The sequence below is a fragment of the Sceloporus occidentalis genome, unplaced genomic scaffold (assembly GCF_023333645.1).
Source record: "Sceloporus occidentalis isolate IW3139 unplaced genomic scaffold, rSceOcc1.0.p SCAF_37, whole genome shotgun sequence".
NCBI classification, from domain to species: Eukaryota; Metazoa; Chordata; class Lepidosauria; order Squamata; family Phrynosomatidae; genus Sceloporus; species Sceloporus occidentalis.
In genome coordinates this window covers 6,903,737-6,923,247 of record NW_028317017.1, presented here as the reverse complement: position 1 = coordinate 6,923,247, position 19,511 = coordinate 6,903,737, and the positions used below count along the sequence as shown (strand labels likewise).

The 19,511-nt window shown below is 39.6% G+C and overlaps 1 protein-coding gene across 8 annotated transcripts in view; it reads left to right on the top strand.

Annotated features, from left to right (window-relative positions):
- Positions 1-18,633, top strand: part of LOC149297782 (transcription factor 12-like) — a 96,953-nt gene extending 78,320 nt beyond the window's left edge. For 2 of the 8 annotated variants that reach the window (XM_089488311.1, XM_089488318.1), the window contains exons 8-19: positions 1,367-1,472; positions 2,100-2,233; positions 2,508-2,652; positions 2,962-3,026; positions 5,991-6,069; positions 8,186-8,259; positions 9,407-9,478; positions 10,269-10,466; positions 15,490-15,604; positions 16,106-16,274; positions 17,245-17,477; positions 18,491-18,633. In XM_089488311.1, the coding sequence (XP_089344437.1) occupies positions 1,367-1,472; positions 2,100-2,233; positions 2,508-2,652; positions 2,962-3,026; positions 5,991-6,069; positions 8,186-8,259; positions 9,407-9,478; positions 10,269-10,466; positions 15,490-15,604; positions 16,106-16,274; positions 17,245-17,477; positions 18,491-18,633 (1,533 nt within the window). Of the gene's footprint in view, positions 1-1,366; positions 1,473-2,099; positions 2,234-2,507; positions 2,653-2,961; positions 3,027-5,990; positions 6,070-8,185; positions 8,260-9,406; positions 9,479-10,268; positions 10,467-15,489; positions 15,617-16,105; positions 16,275-17,244; positions 17,478-18,490 lie in introns of all 8 variants that reach the window. The other 6 variants (XM_089488312.1, XM_089488317.1, XM_089488316.1 and 3 more) reach the window with 4 other exon arrangements.
- Positions 18,634-19,511: the final 878 nt, after the last annotated feature.

The following is a 19,511-nucleotide window of genomic DNA, read 5'->3' as shown; positions in this document are numbered from 1 at the left end:
GTAGACATATTAACACCTCTAGATTGTAAGCTTGCGAGCAGGGCCGTCTTTACCAAATGTGCCCGTTTGTCTTAGTCTGCCCCTTCTAGTTTTGTCATGTAAGCAGTTCTGCGTAAATTAGTGCTATATAAAATAATGGATCTGGTTCCAAAATGTAGTCTCTGTCCTCATATGTACCTAGAGAGTATTTGTACTATTGGGAGATTTTGTGAGTAATCTGTATTTTAGGGTACCTTGGTAGATCGCATAATCAGCATTCAATGGAACTGGTATTAGTGACTTTGTTTCCAGTGCTGTACCGTTATTAGAAATAAATAGTTTAAAGGGAGGAGAAGATAATACGTACCATTATCCTATATTCCTAAAGGCTGTTCATAAATCCAGTATTGTGTAAGACGTTAACAACTCTTTCTCATTTATCATTTTTTTGGGACTCTTATTTGTCATGTGACACAGACTGATAGGTCATGTGACACGAGCAGACAGTGATAGGTTGTTGCTAATAAAACTGAAAAGGTCTTTCTGGGTGTATAACTGTTGTATTTATACGATTTAAACCTTCTGATGCAAGAATGAAATCTGCCATTACTTTACTCAAGGCTTTGTCTAAGTGGAACCGCATCATCCGTATGCGTCGTAAAAAGCGTCTTACATACTAATGCCTGTCCTCTAACACTCATCTGCGTGTTCCAGCGCCAGTATTTCTTAAATGCTTTGTTGTAATTGCGCCGGTGGAAGCTCCCGACACGGCAGGAATGGAAGCCGCTGTCTGCGCTCCGAAGCCCATTAGCTTATTTATAAACACATTCCTTGCTATGAGGGCTGATGCATAAAACATTTACATTTGCAGCTTTCAGTAAATGTAAACGTTTGATGTATCGGCCCTCGTTGCAGATGTTCGCTGTAGGTGGGGTGTTTGATGGCTTGTTTACTTGACTCTGGTTTTCAGGATTTTTCTGGATATTGGCCACTTGCCAACTCCCAATGTTCGTAAAGTGCTTATCTGTATGAGCGGGTCATTGAGGGAAATGGCAAAACCGAACCCCGTGCCTGTGGTTTTTTTATTCAAAGATCATCTAATCCGAGAAACTTCCAGACAGGGATTGTGGTTTTTTGGGGGGTTGGAGGAGGTGGTAGACAATAGTTTTTCTATACTATCCGAACGTACGCACACAAACTCACCGGTGCTGTCTATGTTTAATCGGCACCGAACGTGCGTTTATACACAGCGGATGCCCAATCTGCTTTATTTCATCTGCCGACATTGTCAGGATGACATTTTATGAGTTTGAAGTGCAGGAAACGGTTCAATTGTGTTGTGTATGAGTAGGATATAGGGTAATACGCATTCTTTGTTTACTTTCAGGTCTATGCACCTTCTCCAAATTCAGATGACTTTAACCGGGAGTCTCCAAGTTACCCATCTCCCAAACCACCAAGCAGTATGTTTGCTAGCACTTTCTTTCTCCAAGGTATGTCTTACAAGGGGGGGTTACACATGTACGGCAGAAAAACCATTTCTTTACGATTTGATTAATGTGGAGGTTACGTGAAAGATCTGGTTATTTTAGATTTTAGGAAGAAATCATGTGTAACTGTCCTATCTCTGGAAATATATGTTACATACATGTAATCATGTGCACAGTAACACAAGTAGTCTGTTTTATTCTCTCCATGATTTAAGATACAAAAGTATGATTTACAACTGTCTGTTGTAGGAGATGAACCCCAACAGCTCATGTCTTGGTGGCTCCGCAAATTCCCATTGTGGCATGCGGTTTCGGACTATCCAATTACTGATATATGCATATTCAACACCCCTGCAGAATATGATCGTGTTGTGTAAATTAATCAATGATAATGTAATGCTTAAAGCTGTTTTGGGGTATTGAACTGCATTTCCACGCCGTGACATATTACTTTGGGGTAATGTAAAGCCACAATATGTACAATATGTTGTGATGCCATATACCTTTAGTGAAAACACATCCCTGGCATTTAAAGATGAATGTATATACAGACACACAGGATATATAGACTCTGTAAAGATAATAGTTTTTAACGATTTTTTATCAATGCATTATGTGTTAACCTTTCAGATGGGAGCCATAATTCATCAGAGCTGTGGAATTCCACTAATGGGATCAGCCAGCCCGGATACGGCGGGATGTTGGGCAGCTCATCATCACACATGTCACAGTCAAGTAGCTACGGCAGCCTACATGACCGCTTGGTAAGAGTGGGAGTTCTTATTTCAAGTTGTCTTTAAGTGCGGTTTACAAGTGCCCTCCTGAGACGTTGGACCAGTTGAGTTGAAATTTGTTAGGCTTGCATTTTGTATATAGTGCTTTAAGGTTGTGTTCTTCTTCGTCTTCACTTTTTGTCATTACCCCTCATCTGAAACGCAATATATATCGTAAGCATCTGTTAAGAAGCTATCATGTAGCACTAAGTTGTAATAACCAACCTTCCAATAAGTGTGTGTTTTTTTTTTTCTTTCTTTCTAGAATTACCCACCACATCCAGTGTCACCAACCGATATAAATGCCAGTCTTCCTCCAATGTCCAGCTTCCATAGGGGGGGCAGCACCAGCTCTTCATATGTGGCTGCTTCTCACACACCCCCTGTAAATGGATCAGACAATCTACTGGGTAAGTCTTATTCCTAAATCAGGGAAAGCCGTGTGGCTATCACTTTGCTTTAAAAGAGGTTATGTTTGTAAAATTTGAAACAAACCAGTTTCTAATGAGGCAGATAAATATTTCACAATCACACCTTAATGCAAATTTCACATCGTAGCCGATAAGCGCCAATGCCTTCTCTTAAAATTGAGCTAACCTTATTAAATCTTTTATGTAATGTTTTTGGGAATTCGGTGTTCTGACTGACTTCTATGTTTAGAATGCTTGCACATTTAATAAGGCATGCTTTCCCCTTTTTGATAATGTTCATAGGCGCAGGAAATCGAGGCAACGCAGCTGGGGCGTCACAAACAGGGGACGCACTTGGAAAAGCTCTGGCTTCTGTAAGTACCCCTCTTCACTGTATAGACGAGACGGAAACGATTGACTCATCACCCAGCCTTGGTTAATACGGGTATTTGTGTACAGTGGCCTATAATAACTGCCCCCCCCCCCTAAAATATTTTAAATGGGAATGTAGACTTCTAGAGGTATGATAATAATGCTGATGCGTGGTCAGGGTTTGATAATTCCAAAATATTCTAAAGGAAACAGCTGCCTCTCCCACTGGAATGTAAGTTGGAAGTTGTGAAGAGTAACATTCATTCATAAGATTTAAAGTCTGTCGTGTCATGCATTTTAGCATTGAGTCAGGGACACTTTATTTTACGATCATAAAAGTTTCACCATATAGGTTTTTTTTTCTGTACACGCAAGCCATGTAAAATATCGAGTCTTCAGTAGCATCCTCCGGCTTTTCAAGTGTTACACGATGTCCTACTGATGGATACATGCTTGGCTGATATATTTCCCTAAAGCATCAACATACGCGGAAGTCATTTAATAGAGGTCTTATATGCCTGTATATATATGCATATGTTTCATGGCAGCGTTTCAGTAAAGCCAGCAATGAGTTATTCTGTCCCTACAGAATTAGAGATGCTGCTGTGCGTGTCCCTGAGTTTACAGTATTGTTTACATGTACTTGGCATGTGATGAATGGGACCCTTATGTGTATATCGTTCAGTTTGCGTGAAACAGAGAGTTGTTTAGAAACCGTCTCAAATCGCGTCCAATGCAGCCGAAGCATAGCAGTTTAATCTGTGCACTGGGTGGGCTTTGGTTGTCATGGCGACTTGCTTCTGTCATCCTGTGTTTGGCAGGAGCAGTCAGGTCATTCCATAAATCACTGCTGTCATTTCCAATGGAGATGCATTCCATCTGCTCTGCGAATGCATGCCATAGTCTGCACACTTTGCATCTTTTCCTTCCGTTCATCCTCGCATCCTCCTACTCAGTTGCCTTTTTTTGTTTGTTTGTTTTTTTTATTTTTATTTTTTTCCCTTTTTTTTTCTAGATTTACGGTACAGTTAGGAAGCTCCTGCTCCCCGTATATTTCAGAAAAAAAACAACTCTTCAACTGTATTGAAATGAAGCATTAGGCAAACGCGTAGCTGTAAATAAAAATACGGCAATCGAAATATCTTTGTCTGTCTTAGGCAGCGCTTATTGTAAAACTGCTGCTCAATGCAAATTTCATAAAGGCCTTTCATGTGTAAAGGATCAGAAGATGAAGTGTTTGTTCTTCAGTTTAGGTATTAAAGAGCATACAGCATACTATGTGATTAAACATGTAAGGCCAGATAATACATTTGCAAAGGTTCTTTTATTTTAGGTTTAAGCCTGGATAATTGTGGTCTTAATCTCAGGGTAGCCAAGAAAGAGAATTGTACATGAAAGTATTTACACAAAGTTCCCAAAGCCCCGTGGATTATGCATTAGTTTGGATAATGAACTAGTGTAGATGGAAAAGAAAGAGAAAATCTGGGTATTTGTGCCATTTCTAATGTGTTTCCCTGAACGGTTGCCAAATAATAACCCTTTAAGATTGTGCCCGCGGAGGGTTATATGAAGGAAGGAACATCTGGTTTATTTCATTGCCTGATGCCAAATCAAAACATCCAGGCTTTCATTTTGAAAAGATCAAATAGGAGTGCTATTTAACTTTGATTATATGAGACGTCTTTACGATAACGTGCGATTCCGTGTCGTCTGCTTCACGGAGAAGCCGGTGGGTTTCGTGCACAAAAGGAAATGAAAATTCAGGGAAGTTGACTTAAAATGCAATTCATGAATTAAGTTTCTTTGTAGCTCCGAGACTCAATAATATTAGCATGACAAAGCTTAACTGAAATGTACACCGTGGTGTTTAAAACATTGGCCTAACAGCTCCATGGTCTGGCTCTGTTGGCTGTCCATTGTGTGGCTTTTGTCCGCGTCCCTTTTCATTGTGTTTGGGCATATTGGCCCCCCGCTGCCAGGAATGGGCCGCGGCTCGCCATGGGAGGAGGCTGGTTTTGTTCCTTTAAAATGAGTCGTGTTGCCATTAGACCCAGCAGAAGGTGTGGGAATTATTCATATTGGCCATTTACTGCTGGAAGCGCTGAATGCGGACCTACTTTTGTGCCGATTGTACACGTATGTTTATTGATGCACATGCAGATCGTGTTACGTCAGAGGGAAGATTATCGCTGTCGCTGGAATTCATTAAGGAGCGCGTTAAACCCCTTGCTATGCAAATGCATTAAAGTGACGACTCTTTTCTTACCATAAACACTGGAAAAACTCTGTCCAAAATACTTCGGGTCGCTTAGGAAATTGTTGGAGCTTCTGCTGTTTGTGAGGTTCTGAGTGGAGCCTAGTGACCAGGCGGAAAAGACCCGGCACTGCAATTTATTAACGTTTTTAGTTACAACCTACAAAGTGCTACAATCTCTTCCCTAATTAATCATTGTTTATTGTTTTATGTGGCGCCATCATGTTCCGTGGCGCTGTACAATGGGTAAACGGGACATAACAAGTAGTATGTAACATAACAATTCAATTTACAGAAACAAGACGTAAGGAGGACTCTGCTCAGACGAGCTTACAGTCTAGTTAACACATCTGAATCATTATTTAAACAATTACATTTAATTATCCGTAAACCCTTAAAATGGGGATTAGACCCAGAAAATACGTTTGATTTCTCTGAACGCGTGACTGGTGTGATAGTTGCAGGCTTCATTCAGTGCAGCTCATACTCTCCCTACGTCTGTAAGCAGTTCAGCCGTTTATACAAAGCTTGACGGTTAACGCTAGATATTAGGGTTCAGAATTCTTTGTCACAATAACAGGAATTTAGTAACGTCCTATGGCAAGGATGGATTCATTTCTACAGAAAATCAAAGTGTTAAGCAGTCAAATGGTGTGCTGCTTGTACATTGAAATGATCCACAATTAACTCCTGCTTCTCTGCTTTATTGTAGATTTATTCTCCTGACCACACCAGCAGTAGTTTCCCATCAAATCCTTCAACCCCTGTTGGATCGCCGTCACCTCTACCAGGTATAATCAAATTAACTTTCTGATGCTATTTTCTACGTAAACATTGTGGCTGTCTAGTAAATGATGGAGACACCTTAGCTGGTCACGACAAACTTATTTATTGTAAAGTTATTGTAGAGCTTGATCTTATTCTAAATACATGTCTCATATATGTCTAGTCTTGAATACCTGATTTGTATGTTGGAAATCAGTCGTTTTGCACGGTTACTTGTTGCTGCTTTCCAATGAGATAACTGTACTAGCGACTGATCTCCTCCGCTATAGCAGCTAATAAAGAAGCTGCTCTCAACCCCTGTATGTAAGTGATCTGGTGTGTGAAGAATGAGCTGTGGTGTACAGCCTACCCCGGCCCTCCTATTTCAGCTGTTTAGCGAAATCCTAGCAGCTGCTCTTCACCAGCACTGAAAGCGCCATTGACATTTTTTTCTTATTTAATAAGAAACATTAATGTAAGAGGATCCATTTTAATTGGATACAATGTATTATTTCCATCACTTGCCTTCATTTAGCAGTATTTATTTTAAATTTAAAACAGCTTCTGGCCTGTAATTGAAACCACTGTCCGATATTATATTCTCTTTCAATTGCTGTCAGCTTTTTTGAACAGAGGGGCACATATCTTTGAGGCTCTGTTAGATTATTGAGGGAATACAGTGGAAACCATGGATTTTATTCGGTCTGATCCGTGATAGCGTGGACACATCAGTGGGCTTTTGCTGTTAAGTCACTGTTGAGTATTAAATTGTTAAATATTCAGCGTGTTCAGAGCTCCTTCAACCAGTAGTATTTTTTGGCCTTTTTTAAATATTCTTCTGTAATGTGACGTATTAAATAGACACTAGACCCGAGGAGCCCCCTTTTCTGCATGCCTATTATGGCTACATTAGCCTAGAATTACCAGTGGTTAGCTAGCGATAATGGAGGTGTTTGGAAAAACGTACCAATATTTTATGATCTGTTATTTATAATCCATTTATATGTTAATAAACATCAATATGTGATTAATAATTATGTAGTGCTAATTTACTGGTTTGTACTTGGCTATATATTCAAATTAGTTTTCAAGTTTCCAGAAAGTAGCGTTCATGTGCTATTAACCCTAGCATCACGTTTTTCAACAGCCAGGGGACAAAAGCATCCAAAAACATATCTCAAGTGTACAAAAGCAGAACAGAGACTTTCTGCGTAAAGTCTGCGAAGTAGAGTGATATGTGACAACAGCTGATAAAACATCAGCGATCCGTGAGCATCTGAATCAACAGACGGGGTGACAAAGGCAGTCGTTTGTACATGGCAGGGAAATACATTGAGAATTGGCCTCCTTTCCATTGCCCAAACGCCCAATGGGCGCTGTACGTCTGCGTAAACATGTAACAATTTGTCAGGGTTTCAATCAATACGTTTGACAAAGTCCATGAGCGAAATATAGCTTTCCGAGAACAAGGGCCTCAAGATCCTTCTTAAACTGCATTTAGTGCGCTGGAGCCGTATCACGTTTCACAAACACGCTCTCCTCTTATTTGAAATGCTTTTCACTTGTGGATTAGTAATAAACCTATCCCTCCCCACACCAGACACAGTTGTGATTGAAGAAACATACCCATAGGGTTTTTTTTTTTCTTTGATGTGCTTTTCTGGTTTTCTGTGCTATCCCCATAATTTATTAATGTTATCACTGCATTATTCAGCTGGTGACGTTATATGAAAAGTGGGTCCTAAACGCATGAATCATGTATGTCGCAAGGGCCTTGTTTTTGTTCAGTTTATAAAACCCGTTGTTCTACCATTAAATTAGTTGAATGGCTTGCGTGTTATTCCTGCAATGCATCATAATCGGGATACGCAGGACCTTCCTGCTGCCGCTTACTGGCCAAGAATGAGATCAATGACATGTAAATGTCTGGATTATAGACTCGGATCAAAACTGTGCGAACTGCAAGTTCTGTTCTGATTTTTATAGCCCACATTGGATTTTAATACGTTGCTTTAAATCATGCTTCCACAGTTAATTTGTATAAAACCAGTAAATTATGTGATATTCAATCTTTTTTGTATTCATTTTTTTTTTATTATTTCTCCTTTTGTCTGTGTATTGAAATGTTGAATTTTTTGCCAGGTGCTAACCAGTGGTCAAGACAAGGTGGGCAGACACCGTCATCTCCAAGCTATGAGAACTCCCTCCACTCCCTGGTAAGAGGAAACACAATGTTTTTGACTCACAAACAAAGCTTTTTAAAGTTCTTGCATTTTTCATAGCCGTCCACTCGTTGAAGAAATCAGCCGTATGATGTTACAGACAAATTCCATGCAAGCAAATGGTCTGGTTTCACGGAACAATATAAAACATATAGGGTGTGTCTGTCACCATCTGTTACTTGGGCGCCTGGGCTGTGTTTAAGAGACAGCTGCTGCCAAATTGCTGTTATGGGAGACCAGTAGCCTTCTATAAACCCAAAGCTCATTTCCACTGCCAGCCCGTACTTCTGAAAGAGTGAGAGTTAATAAAATGAATTTAACATGCTCAAAGTGACTTAAAAAAGAAGACTTACTGTCTCTAGCATCTGTCTTTCAATACGTACGGAAAAAGCTTCACCGATCTTCAAATCTCTAATAGACGTTGCTACTTGTCCGAGATTCACATCTTAAACCACCCCACGTCACTCGAGCTGGTTTGCAATTTCTTCCGTGAAACTGACCATTTGTAAATGTATACATCCTAATTGTTTTTACAAAACACCCTTTTTTTGTTTTGTGCCCCTAAGCGTGTTCTCTCCTCCGTACATGCGAGGAAGATACATTTTCCGGCATCTGTATATGCAGCCCACACATCCTTTATTATAGCTTTCTTGTAGAATAGTCCTAATGTGTCAGCTTTTTTTTCTATATTACACACTATGTGATATTTTTATGGGTCATGTGTATGTTTTCAAGGTTGTTAAATATTAGTGGAGTTAGCATGTGTGTGCGTGCGTGTGTATTTCTATATACTTACACGTTCATTTACGCTATGTACCCCCCAAAATTCAATACAAAATTCACCAAATAGTGGTGGCCAGCATCACACATTTAATAGAGGGAATGTGGCAAGGCTCGTTACAGTTTTTGGTGTTCTTCCTTCTGATTCTGCACACTATCTGCTTGTCTTCTCTCAATGGGTGCCAAACGCTCTTTGCTGTAAGACGTTACGGTCCTTTAAACCTTAACACTCGTCTTATCTGTGCGATCGGTCTCCTGCAGTAACCTGACTAACGTTCCCCGTTAGTCAGCTGTCTTTTCGTTTCCTCTTTAATTAGTCTTAACCTTTGCCTTGCTTCTTGTTATGTCTTGACTTTGCCAGAAAAATCGAGTTGAGCAGCAGCTACACGAGCATTTGCAAGATGCTATGTCCTTCTTAAAGGATGTCTGCGAGGTAGTAGTATTTCTCTTTAGACGGTGCCTCTTTGTGTGTGCATGTGTTTAAATGTAACGTATCTCCGTGTTAACCATTTAAATACCAATGGTATGTGGGATGCAGCTGCTCACGGAAAGCATTAAAAGTAAACGCGAAATCTCTTTCCCTCCCCCATACTATACCTGTTGGGGAAAACAGAATGTTTAGTTTAGGTTTTTTTTTCTTATTTCCCAATTCGTAATGAAAAAAAACAATGGCCAAATTAGCGGACATGTGTGCCGCAACCCGCGTTATTCTGCACAGTCTTTAACATGGGAATAACGCAGACCGTATTTAAATTTATAGACTGTGAAAAGAAATGATTATCACAAAAGCCCGGTGCTCACCTGGGTTCCCAGCTGGCATCTTTTAAATGATGTGGAAATATCTGGTTGCTGGAAGTATCTTTCTGAATTTTCTTAGCATATGCTAAAGTCAGGGTAATTGCGTGTTTTATTAGCACTTGTTACATGCGATGAAAGCCTACAAATGAAAAGGTGCATGTGTTAAAACACGGAGCGGGATGGAAAGGAAGGGAATACTTCCAGCCAGTGCCACCGTCCAGTAGTTTGCCCGCTTTTACTCCCTTTTAAGACTTATCGTGGCTGAAAATTGGATCTTCATTAACCCTTCACTGCTCCCTCTAACATACCCAGGGCTATAACAGGATTCGTGCATTTCAGTATTTTGCCGTGTAGGAAAGTTAATTTCATGTTTGTAATTTAAGAAGCAGCTTAAAATTCTAACCAAGCACTGGGTTGCTTTGCAGCAGTCGCGAATGGAAGACCGCTTGGATAGACTCGATGATGCCATCCATGTTCTGCGGAATCACGCGGTGGGTCCCTCCACAAGCATGTCTGCCGATATACACAGTTTACTCGGAGCAGCCCACAACGGACCCATCGGCAGCCTGACCTCAAACTACGGAACAGCTGGACTCGTAGCAAACAGTCGACAGTCTTCAATGGTAGGTCGAAATTCTCTCGCACAACGCACAATGCCGTTCTTTCCGGCATGAGCGATAAAGGGTTAATTAATAATCTCTTGGCAATAGTCTGGCTTCACGACTACGTCCACGAAAGGGCTGAACCCTTATCTTTTTTTGGCAGATAAACAAGATTAAGGTAGGACACCTGCTACTAATTTCAAATTTGACGTACAGCATTTAGTAAGGAGTGAAGAAAATGAATAACTCGCACACGCTGACCTTGTCAGTGGCCCATAAAATCCCGCTGTGCCGAAAGCAGAGACTTTCTGCCGAGGATATTTTAGCTTATACATGCATTTTTTCCAGATGTGTAATAATTGGCAGAACATTTTTTTTTCTCCTTGAAATATTGCGCAGAGAGATTGAATAGGAAAAGCAGTCAAGAGGGACTGAATTTCAAGCGTTCTGGTCTGGAAAAGCTGTTTATTGTAAATTGGAACTAGACTTCAATAGCAGATGCTGGCGGAGTGCAGCCTGAATGTGAATGTTAGTTTGAACAGGCCTAAAAATTTTAACTCTTGCCCCCCTTCCTCCCCATGTCTACCCCCCCACAACAACAACAAAAAAATGAATGGAGTTTGAGCAGAGCTGTAGTGGAAGTAACACTGGAGAGGAAACAATTTCTAGATTAATCCCAAAGTAGTGTCAAATAATCCATTCCGTCTGTGTTAAAGGCATGGGAACCATGTAAGTAATGGCGGGGAGATGGAGGATATCATTGGGAAAACATATATATATGCATTCTTGTGACACTGTTACGAATGTAGACTTTGGGCTTTTTTAATGGTGTTTTAATGCGTGTTGAAGAGCTATTCAGTATCATGATGAAGTGGCGGTGCTGAGGGTTGCATTGAATCCTGAACTCCGTGGTTCCCCCCCTCCCTCTCTCTTAAGACGTTTTATTGTCACTGACACCCCTATTATAGAAGAATATTAAATTACTCTCTTGGTAACCCTTACCCTGTGAGTGCTTTAATATGCATTCTTCCCAAAAAATGATTGACAGTTCTAGCAGCCAATCAGTGGTGGGAAAGTGCTTCAGTTGAAATCAATAGGTAGACTTTATACATGCGCATGGTGGTCTAAACCCCTCCATGCAGTGTTCAGAGTGCCAACGGTGACTGGTGTGAGAGATGTATCTACTGCAGGGCATTTAGCTGGGCCGGGGGGTACATCTGACACGGATGATGACTGGAGTGTCCCAGCGGAGGATTCATTTATTTCACGCTATGCTTACGGTGTATCGTTTCAGAAAGTCCACCGGCTCCGCTTAGTTCTCCTGTAATGCAGACACAACAGTATTAAAAATTCTTATGGTTTTCCATCCTTTGGTTGCTCAGAAGGCATTCTTAGAAAAACATTACATGTCATTATAGGCTGCTCTTTTCTTAAGGTCGTGTTACAACAATGTTTTCGTTACCGATGAAGTTTCTTCCAATTTCCTGTGTGTATACCAGATGGAATTAACTTTGGTATTAATTAACTAGCCCTGGCTTAAGCGGACGGACAGTTCTTGTCTTTCCGAGCACCATCGGCATCCCGAGAGTTCCTGTCCGCAGCTTATTGTCCTTTTCCCTGACATGTTCTTTTTGTCTGTTTGCTATTGGGAGCAGCATACGTTTCCTAATTGCAAACACTGGTTTCTTTGCAGAAAATATTAGGTACATAAAATACGACTACGCTGTATTTATATGCCGTATGTTTCAAACTAGTTGGTCTGAATTAAGTGCAGTAAACTTTAGTGTAAAATAAAGCTAATTATAGAATAAAAGTAATGTATTTTTTGAAATACCCTAAATCGTGGTATTTTTATTTCTGGCAGACGCATTTTATACTAGACTTGTGAGTTTAATACATAAATTCAATTTACCAAGAGTAGATGAACTTGGCAGAGGATGCACTCAGCAATGTACATGTGATTAGTATAAGTACTATTTAATGTTTTTACACAGGTTATGAAAATGCAATAGACCAATTATCATTTATGCGTCATGTTCTCCCCGTGATTGCTTGAGTAAAAGTGGCCGTACCGAGCAAGAAATAGTGTTATATATTTCGAAGGAATCTGTTACTGCTTTTAGAAAAAGTTTATTTATCGAAACCGCTTGTGTGTTTTAGGCTTATTTCATTAAAAAGTTGACTTTATGGAACCCGAGATTGGCAGCGGTTTATGGCTGAGGCAATGCGATTTAATAAATATCCTGTCCTGTCCCACATCTCACCCCTCCTGACCCCCACTCCGGGGAGGAATAATCACACCCTGCCCCATTGTATATGTGTTGGGTTTTGTGTAGGTGCACATTTCTTATATTAATCTGCAAGCCTTCATTTAGTATAGAGAGATATGAAATGTAGCAACGTGCGTTCCACGTAAGGTTTTGGCCGAACGGTTCGATCCGTTAGAAGAAAGCAGATAGCGGCGGGCTCCTGGTGAAAGTTCAAAGGCCGGTGTAGTGTCACTCGTAGTCTTCTCTGTAATCGTTGAAATGTAGACAAGCGTGCGGCAGCGTGTCAGCTGTATGCTAATGAGCCGCACAATTAAAGCGCCATCCTATCTGGCCACGCTGAGAAGGCCACTCCGAGGAGACAAAGGACTGTTTGTACACCTGTTATGTGTGAACATTGCCGTCCTAATGGCTTTAACCCTTCGGGGATTGCAGAGCCTTACAATTCATGGCTGTGTGGCGCTTTGCAAGCCTCTTGGCAGCGATGGCGTTGAAAGACGAGAACAAAGCCGCCGGCTCAGCGCGACTTAAAAAGGACAGCAGTGGCCGTGAAAGTTACATTCTTCAGGAAACATACACGAAACATTCGCAAATGGAATCCGGTTACAGATAGGGAGAAAGGAAGTTCTGATAATTTGATTAAGCTTGAATTGCATGCTCCCGAGAGCGGTGACGCAACGGGAAGATTTAGTTAACCATGTAAATAGACTGAACTCCCCAGAAAGGTCATCGCTTTTATAGACATGTGTTTTAATACCAGAAACACGAGCTTTTGATTCACATTCCATTTCCACGGAAATAATTGATATTTGGCGGTTTTGTCTTCTCTCTTCCAAAACAAAGATTCCGCGCGTTATATTGATGGAGCAAACACGGAAGTAAAGTAGTGTAGCACTATTAAATACAGTTGTTACCATTCAATTTTGTGGGGTTTTAGGCACACCTATAAAAGCTTTAAATGCCCTTAAACCTTCCATACAATTTCAGGAGCATGCCTTTTAAGATCAATTATTTCTATCAGATATTTTAATCATGATCAACATCATGAGCAAGATGTCATTTTACTTATTTATTCACTGCCAGAGTTTTGTTTTTTAAACCGTTTTACGGAATACAAGGAAGCTCCTTAGGTAAAGTGTAACCATTTTAGTGAAATAATTAAAGGGCCTGAGGATCTGCGTGTGTTTGTGTCTTGAAGGAGCATGTGTGCGGAGGCAATAATAATCTCCCAAGATGGGAGGTTAAGAGTCTGGAGTTGACACCGCACTTCCACCAGCTACAATACTGAATGACATGTGAAATTTATTAAACATTTAGTTAAAAGGAGCCACAATATAATATATCCCAAGAGAATGCTGCTTTTACCAATTTCTCCTGGATCTTTTCTCATTTCCCAAATCATACATTTCACATACACGCACATTACAAAACCCACCTAGTGTGTGTCTAACAAGAGTATGTTAAAAAGCCTCTTCTCAGAATCTGCATGATTATTCCTCCCCTTTAAGTTAGAGTGGGGTGAGAAGAAGACAGTGCCCCTTAGTTATCACCCGTTTCCTCCGCTAAGGTCCAGAGCGTCAGGCCTGGAGCAGCACCTTCTGCGCATCTTGTTCTTATAGTGTTCCTCCTCCATTAAGTGTGAAGCGATCCACAGGACCATTCCTGGTCTCGTTAGTCCATAATTAATTCCTCCCTATTGAGCTGGCCGTTTCTCATCTTTTATCTAAATATCGCAAATTAGTTGAATCTGTGCTACAGATTTAGAGCTTTGTCTTTCCGTACCTAAGTGTTACTTAGTGTGCACTCGTGTGCTCCTTAATATTCACACGGAACATTGTCTTTGTTTATATGGTCATCTTTTTGTTTCATTTAGTTTGAGATTTTTTTATTTTGAATACATGTGATGTAAAATCTATATTCTTACTTGGTCAGGCTATTCCTGTCAGTGTGTCAGAGCTTTTTCGATTACTACAAACCTGGCGGATCTCTGATTTGTACAAATCCACCCAAGGCTTGAAGGCATAACACACAGCATTAACGCTCGAGGCTGCAATCCAAGAATCGATTGAAGAGGTGCTGCTCCGTGTGTACTATTCAAACAGCCGTTTGGGCAAAACATATAATTACCAGCTGCAACACTAATATCAGGAATATCTATGCCATGTAATTTTCCTTTAAATATCACTATTAAAAAGAAAATCGTGGTTATATAGAGAGCCTCTAATGCCAAACTCACTATTCACATAGCAAAACGATCATAGTCTGTTAGCGTCATTTAAAGTGTTTAATCTGTGAAACATCCTTTTGGCGAATGAATGATTTATTTTTTTCCATGAATGACTAACGCACAGTGGATTTTTTGCATATTTTTTTTAATTCACGGACACCTTTTGGAAATGTTTATTTGCATTTTTCATTCAATATCATTGTGTTTGCTTTGAATGATCATTAAGTGACTACAAGAAGATAAAATGTATTTTCCATGTAGATGTGAATACGTGTTGATTTTGTAATGCACTTAATCATGAACATCTTGAAAGAAAGCCATTCATTAGGAAAAATAAGACTGTTAAAAGCTGACTTCTATAGTGGTTTTGCTGAAAAGAACAGCTGGGCGACGGTCTCCGTATCCATGAACATAAATCTGCATGTTTATAATTATAATATCTACTGAGTGAAATTATGTATGGACTAATCATTTAATTCCAGCACGAACATATATACCTATAAACGTATTTTATCTGATGATAGCAAATGTTGTCCTTCCTTTTCTGTAGCTGGGAAATCACAGAGAAGAATCTGTAAGTCTGAATAGCGACCACTCCGCTCTGTCTAGCGCTGTTTCTGCTTCAAGCACAGAACTCAATCACAAAACACAAGAAAGCTACAGAGGTAAGACGGTCCGTCCCGCTGCTAGTGCAGCAAGCCTCGTCTCAAAGTTATTTTTAATGCAAACTTAAAACGTAGAAACATGAAACTTGACCATTCAGCCCATATTTCCTGATGTAAAGATTCAGACCTTGATTTGTCTTAGATCAAGAATACCTTTTTGCCCATTCCATGCATATTTAAATTCCTTAGTTTAGACTATATATATTTCACTTTATTGGCCTCTTCCATTTCTGCCGGGAGGCTGTTCTATTTATCTACCACCCTCTCAGTAAAGTAAAACTCTGACCATCTAGTTTTAGGTTACAAGCTTTTGTTCTACCATTTCTTGTCCTTTGAAATACCCCTACTTTGATTTAGCTAAATGTGTATGTTATGAAGAAGTACCGCTCTGTGATTACCTATGACACACTTCCCTTTGCTCAATAAGCAAACTCTACATGGTCTCTCTTAAAGAGAACATTACGTTTGATTTGTGCCTAATGTATTTACCGTTATCTACAGCATTGTCTGCTGGATTGCCAGGCCAGCCTGTGATTCCAAGCCTCCTAGAAGTCAAGTCTGAGCATAAAGAAAAGGACGAGAACCTACATGACGCAGCCTCCTCGGATGATATGAAATCAGACGACGAATCATCACAGAAAGACTTAAAAAGTTCCAGAGGGAGAACAAGGTAATTTCACTTGAATTTCACATTACAGGTTAAAGGGGTTTTGGCAATCGGGAAATGGCCCTATACTTTGCTGAGATTGTGATGCCTGCATTTTACAAATATTTTGTGGTGGAGAGTTTGATTCTGTTGATTGAATTTTCATTTTTCTTAAGCTAAAAATAACAACAAAAAATAACACCGAAAATGGAAATGTTGTAAAATGCAAAGTACAGAGAATATAGACAAAGAAATAAAGCATAAAAAAATGTTCACATTTTTGTATAGACTTCACCCAAATATCACACGGGGTCTTATATACCTTTTTTTTCTTTTATTGCAGTTTAATAACTCTGATAACTATACCAGTCCCATTCCCAATAGAAATTGCATAATATCCAATGGGAAGTACTTAGTGGGACTGGACAGTGCTGTCCCTTTTAATGATATCCTGAAGCTTCTCAGGCAAAGCAGCGATTGTATCGAATGTGCAGGATAGTGGGGAATTGAGTAAATCCCCACGCAGGCTTGCAAACAGCTATAGATGTGCTTAGGTTGTGAAGAGGAAAGCTTTAGCAAGCTGCTGGGCTCCCTGTAGGGTTATTAAGAAGACCGCCTGACTACAAGGAAACATAATTAATACATGGTAAATTCTATTAAAAATTTAAATTAGCATTCTCAGAAGTCACCATCTGGATGGGTGTAATGTTGCCTGTGAATGTTATTATGTGTTCAGCTAAATGGTGCAGAATATGAAACACTAGTTGTAGATTTCTGATTCTAAAAGTACTTTATGAAAATAAAGTTGCCTTCTGATGAGGCTTGAAGAACAGGATATATATAATATATATATATATATTGTGTGTGTATATATGTGTATATATATATATATATATAGTATATATTATTGCGTGTATATATATATATATAATGTATATTTTAGTAAAATCTGGTTGGTTACTAAAAAGAGGTTTATATTTCATGCTTATTTTAGTAGTATTAATGAAGATGAAGACTTAAATCCAGAACAGAAACTGGAGAGGGAAAGAGAAAGGAGAATGGCCAACAATGCAAGAGAACGCTTGCGCGTCAGAGACATCAACGAAGCATTTAAAGAACTTGGGCGCATGTGTCAGCTGCACCTAAAGAGCGAAAAACCTCAGACAAAACTGCTAATTCTTCATCAGGCTGTAGCAGTTATACTTAATCTAGAACAACAAGTCAGAGGTCAGTACCAGAATTACTATTAAAACATCAAAGTATTCACGCCTCCTTAAGCACTTTCCCATCGGCCATGCATATAATTGTTTTGTTTGTCTCGCGGTATTTATTTATCTATTCTTTTAAGTGGACATATGACAGGGTTTAGAAAATGCATAATTATTTATCTGAATCCTGCATACTGTTAGGGAAACTGGAATTTGCTTTATATAGACTATGGCTCATTACAGCTTAGTGTTCAGATTTTGAGAGAAAATTAAATTCTCTCCCAGCCTGTAAGGAAAAACGAAAATGTTACCGAGGCTGCCATCGTCGTGATATTTTTGGGTGACTTTTCCTGCTCAAATACCACATTGAGCTGATTCTTTATGGCAGTGCTAAAGAAGTATCTGTTTTAAGTATCTTTTATCTGATTAAGACTAATCCATTCTATAGTTTACTACAGGCAGCATGATAAGCAGTCTAATGGCTAACATACAACTGCCTGAAAACATTACATTATGCAAAGACGATAACTGCAGTAATGACCACGTCTTTCCACAAAGGTTTCAACATTTTCATCCCCCCCCCCCCCCCCCCGGTTTTGAATATTTTTTATGTTGCTCACATACTTTCTGCCCTGCACTCCACTGGGTTTTTAGAGAATTAGAGATGAATGTAAGTCTAGGAACTTTTTTCTTGCTTACATCAGCTCTTAAGTATATTGTCTTAGTGAGTTGTACATTGCACCTGTTGCTTAAACATATAACATTCCTAAACTTTAAATGGAAAACAAAATCTATACATGATAGATGTAAATGGCAGGTCCTCTGTAGGCCATCGTTATGCTGGCATTGTGTTCCTAATCTGCAATCCAGTTTTTTCCAGAAGTTTATTAGTTGAAATATGTCCGCAAAGGCAGCACTATAGATCTCAAGAAGGACATTTGATTTCAAGCTTTCTTGTGCATTGTTAATATAAAGAATAGAACACTATTTTAGAATGAAGGATTTTTATAATTTGGTTTGTATGTTTTACAGAGAGGAACCTCAACCCCAAAGCAGCCTGCCTTAAAAGAAGGGAAGAAGAGAAAGTTTCTGCCGTATCGGCAGAACCCCCAAACACACACCCAGGAGCTCACCCTGGGCTTACTGATACTACCAACCCTATGGGTCATATGTAAACATCAGCCAGGTAAGCCGGCTATGATTATTTACTTACGTGTTTAAGGCAGCTCATGTAGAGGGTATCTATGTACTAATTTTTCTGTAATATGTCCAGCTGTCGCTATAGAGTTATAGCTGATTATGAGTCAGTTTTAGCTGGAGTTACTGCAGAAACAACTTGATCTTCAACAGGCTGATACTTTCTCTAACATTGCTAACCTTTATCGACATTGTGTAACATTGTAGTAAACAATTTAGTAACACATACACCTTTTTACAAAATAGCAGTATAGGATTAGTTGGCATTGTGAATTCTCTTAACCTATAATTATGTTTACATTTAACTGTGTACACGGATAAGAAGGGCAGGAGTGTAAAATTACCCTTTTCCTCTACACGACTGGCTACAGTTGCAGAATAAAGAGTAGTTTTATACTTGCAGCTGTTCTTTCATGTATTTGAGTCTCACAGCTCTCCGTCCTTGACCCCCTCTTCCAGATTTGTCACGGCCAGCATCAGTTACAAGTAGTTTTATTTGGTAAAGAATAAATTTATTTTTGGTTTCTGCCAAAAGACAGCGTGGTTTAATACAACTGATACCATGGTATTGTTAATTTTACCACTTGATTGGTCACCAGAGACCTTTCAGGTTTCTTAGGGAATATCCCTAACAGGTTGTGAAGGGACATCCCTGACAAACCTCTCTTCAAGAATGGCTGAGCTTGCCCTGTATAATGCATAGTTCAATGTGTAAGGAGACTTTGAAGAACTCTTGTTGATTTCGCTATACATTATCCAGACCCAGCCAAGCTCACTATGAGACAACTATGTTGGCCCTTCATAATTACTATTTATTGCTTCATATAGCCCCATGATATTCTGTACAATATGGTAT